Below are 3799 nucleotides of genomic sequence, written 5' to 3'. Positions count from 1 at the left end.
GACCTATATAACTCAAGAAGGTGCAAGTGATTTAGGCCTCCTGAGTAAAAATCCAATGAGTCCTGAAGGGGACCCTATGATGTCGTTGTCTTGTTGCTGAACTTGAGATATTCAATTTATTATACTGGAATATATTTTCTGAAGTCAACATTGGGTAAAATAATATGAGAGGCTGTTAGACCAACAGTACAACACGATTTAGTGTCCCTCTGTGATGGCCTTCTAAAAACCTTAATCACCCTTGGTAAAAGCAGAAAGCTGCTGTTAAAGTTTACTGGCCATTGGTGAGCAAACAGTATTAGTTATTGCTTTGAATCATTTTAATAATTTAGAAAAAATGCATTTCGTATTTTTTTTCATTGTTTCACAATTATATGGGTAGTATTGTGTGTAAAAAGCCGAAGTTACGTGGTTTTATGCACGTTCTTAGCTTCAGATTTACTTATTTCTGTTTATTAGATAAGTCTTAAAAGTACAAATAAGTGTATTTCACTTCGCATACTTGAAGGATTAAGGGTTAAAATTTTGACCAATTTTACTATTAGCTATATGTTTCATCAAGTTATAACTGTAAAAACAGAAAACAAAAGCCCATTCTGGTATGGGCACTAGAAAAAAAGCATGTAATCAATTTCATAATTATTATAGCGTTTTTTTAACACTGAACATTATATGGTGTTTATGACACTACACAGTGTCTCTGCTGAGGCTGTGTAAAGCTACCCAGTTTTCCAGCTAAATCAGTCTTGGAAAGATGAAAGTCAACTTTTGAGTGAGGAGGAAATCCTCACAAATACACAGTTCAGCATAAACACACATGTAGTTTTCACTGGAGGACAAAGGGAGCTTTTACTCTGCTGTTAACACCAAGAGGTATAATAGAGAATCCAACACGACATGAGTCAGTCGTGATCATGCAGCCATAGAGCGCTCTCCAGTGAGATAAGCGCTGCATCCGTTCTTGATAATATTTACTTTGTTATTGTTGTTTGGTGAAAAAGTATTTTAAATAATTCTGTGCCTCGCACCTGTGGCCATGTTTAAATTGGAGTGGTTTCAGGAAAACAAAATGCCACCTTTCCTACTGCTGGTCAACTGTATCAACGAGAGTGGCTCTGGGAGGAAACCAGTAGTGGGTATGGTATGCTCATTAATTTACCATTGTGACAAACTGTGCTAGGCATAGACAATGGTAGTAGAGTCATCAGAGCCAACAAGTGCACTTTTGTACAAATTCTCATGTTGTTTCTGTCATTAGGAGAGTTTAGCTGATGTGGCAAGAGTAGAAATTCGAGTAGAAATGTGTAGTAAGGACAATTCCTAGTGGTTTACTTACAAACCATTGCTATCCATGTTTAGATCACAGATAACTCAAAAATGCGTCTTTTTGCTTTCAAATAACATGACTATATAATAATTGTGATATCAAATATCTGAAATTAAAATAAAATACAATAAAACGACACTTTTTACTGCCAATAAAGAATAAATTGTGACTAATAAGTAGAGCTCAAGCTGTTTTTGTTTGGAGATCTCATGGTGCCTACCTACAAGCGTAGGTATGTATTCCCATCCCAGATTTAGAGAATGGAGAACATATGACCTAGATGTTAGGATAATTTGTGCTAGTCTGTGTTTCAGAGGACAAAGCAGAGACATTATTAAACAGGCAAGAAGATAACAAATTCTAACTGTGACTGTATTCTTCACAGAATGGCCGGCAGTCCTGAGAATAACGCATCCCTCTCCATTCAGAAGGTCACACACTCGGAAAGTTCCCAAGCAAAGAAGTCCCAGCATGCAGAAGAAGCAATCTTTTACATGAACTGCAGAGCAGCTTATCTAACTGTTTTGAAAAGCAGCTTAGAGAATATTAAATCAAAGGAACAACTCGGTTTAGGTAATGATTAGATATTTTTTTCCCCATAACTATTGTGTGTGGTGATTGCAGTGGGTAGTTTACAAACAGCAGTCAGCAATTCAGTTGTGAGAGTATCCAAACGCATAAACTCAGTAACTGTTTTAAGGAATTTACGGTAGTTTTAGGTAGGGTTAAGATTTCAAGTGTTGGTGGCTGTATCTTTGAAGAAGTTTTCATCATTACCTGTCATAAAATATGTCACATAGCGATTTTTAACACTTTATAGAAACCACCATTCCTCAAAGTTTTTAATTTTCCTCAAATCCTTAATCTTTCTTGCTAGGTGTTGGACGACTCGTGGAAGTAGGAATAGCGTACAGAGGTTTTAATCTGTAAATCACCAGTATGAATGGGCAAAAGTCAATACCAGCTGACAGTTTACAGGGGACCTAAGTGAGTTGTTTAACAACACCAAATTTGACGGTAGTGTTGCTTACCTGAGGTGGGCATCAGTACTGCTTTTTGATTGTGATATTTCTGCAATAATTTTTTTCCTACTACAAATTAAGTGAGTTGGTCTCAGTTCAGTTTATAGTGGGCAGTTGCCCTGGCACAGAAAATCTCTGTGGTATCTGGGATTAATTGGTACAGAGGTTTGCAGACTCATAGAAGAGGTTGTTACTGCAGGCATGGATATGCTAATTTACCCCTAAAGATAGTCTCACAGTTCAGTTCTAAGCCGCTTTGAGTAATATGTGAAAATACTGCCTTTCCTCTAGCAACTTTGTGTGATCAAATGGACTGTTTCAGACGCTGGTGTTTCATAAGAATTCTTACTTTATTTAATATCCTACCAAATAACTATGTTCTGATGGACTAAAATCAAAAGTTTTTGTGTTTTCATCCATACTATATTTGTGTATGAGTGGTATTGCTGTCAGCAGTACAACAGGAAAAAAATATCTCTGAATGCTTCAGCTGTACTAGATAAAGGTGTTAGTAGATACTGAAAGCTGTGGAGCTTAACAACATTTGCTTTGAAAACCTATCGAATTTCAAAGTTCTTTGCATGGAATTATTAGGAAAGTTACAAAAGTTTACCTGAAAAATGATAGGGCTGTGTATTGGAAATTGATTTCTTTATAATATATCTTAGTGACCAAGTAAGACAGGAAAGGAGTAAATCTGAGTAATAACCTGTGAAATAGGTTTCACTATCCCAGATAAAATTTCTCAAGCAAATACAATACCAACTTTGCTATCTCTTGGAGTTGTAGGATTGTTTACTATGTCTTACCATGGTTTGTTTTGTTTGTTTTCTTTCTTAGAGCATTTTTGTCCTTTCATGAAAAACTTTATTTGTGGTTGTATGCAATAGCATGGGATTGTGTCAGGAAACTCATGAAAGCGTCTTTCAGTCCTGTTTTCTACTTGGAGTTTCGTGATGTGAAAATCTTAGCTTGCTTTATTGGAAAAAACTGTTTCTAGCTCACATGGTTCACAAAGAAAGCATGAGAACATAAACCTTCAGTTAGATAAAGAGAACCAAAATGTATAATTTGAAAACTAAGGATTTTTATTTTGTGGGTTTCTGAGTGCAGCTCAGAATGCACTTGGGATTGATGGGAGAATAGGTTGCTTTCTCAAATCCTCCTCATAGATTGTGATGCCAGTAAAAGGTATTTGTATAATGGCCTTGCAGTTGTTTGTACTAAAAAAAACCCTAAGCAATAGCTCAGGGGTAAAACATGTTGTGCTATCAAATAATTTAGTTTTATCATAATTCTAGTGACCATATTTTTTTTTGCACATGTGAGGAAATATTTCTCACTAACGGCTGCATTGCCTGTACCTAAAATGCATGAGATCTCCGCGTGGAATCCACCATTATAAAAGCTGAGTGTACTTGTCTAGTGCACTGATTGTAGCTTCTTTCCC

The 3799-nt window shown here is 36.2% G+C and overlaps 1 protein-coding gene across 1 annotated transcript in view; it reads left to right on the top strand.

Annotated features, from left to right (window-relative positions):
• Positions 1-1713: 1713 nt before the first annotated feature.
• EFCAB7 (EF-hand calcium binding domain 7) overlaps positions 1714-3799 on the top strand; it is a 29945-nt gene continuing 27859 nt past the window's right edge. The window contains exon 1 of the mRNA XM_009883974.1: positions 1714-1900. Coding sequence (XP_009882276.1) covers positions 1714-1900 — 187 coding nt within the window. The remainder of the gene's footprint in view (positions 1901-3799) is intronic.

This window comes from Charadrius vociferus, unplaced genomic scaffold (assembly GCF_000708025.1).
Source record: "Charadrius vociferus isolate BGI_N301 unplaced genomic scaffold, ASM70802v2 scaffold423, whole genome shotgun sequence".
Lineage (NCBI taxonomy): Eukaryota > Metazoa > Chordata > Aves > Charadriiformes > Charadriidae > Charadrius > Charadrius vociferus.
This window is presented reverse-complemented; position numbering and strand designations above follow the sequence as displayed.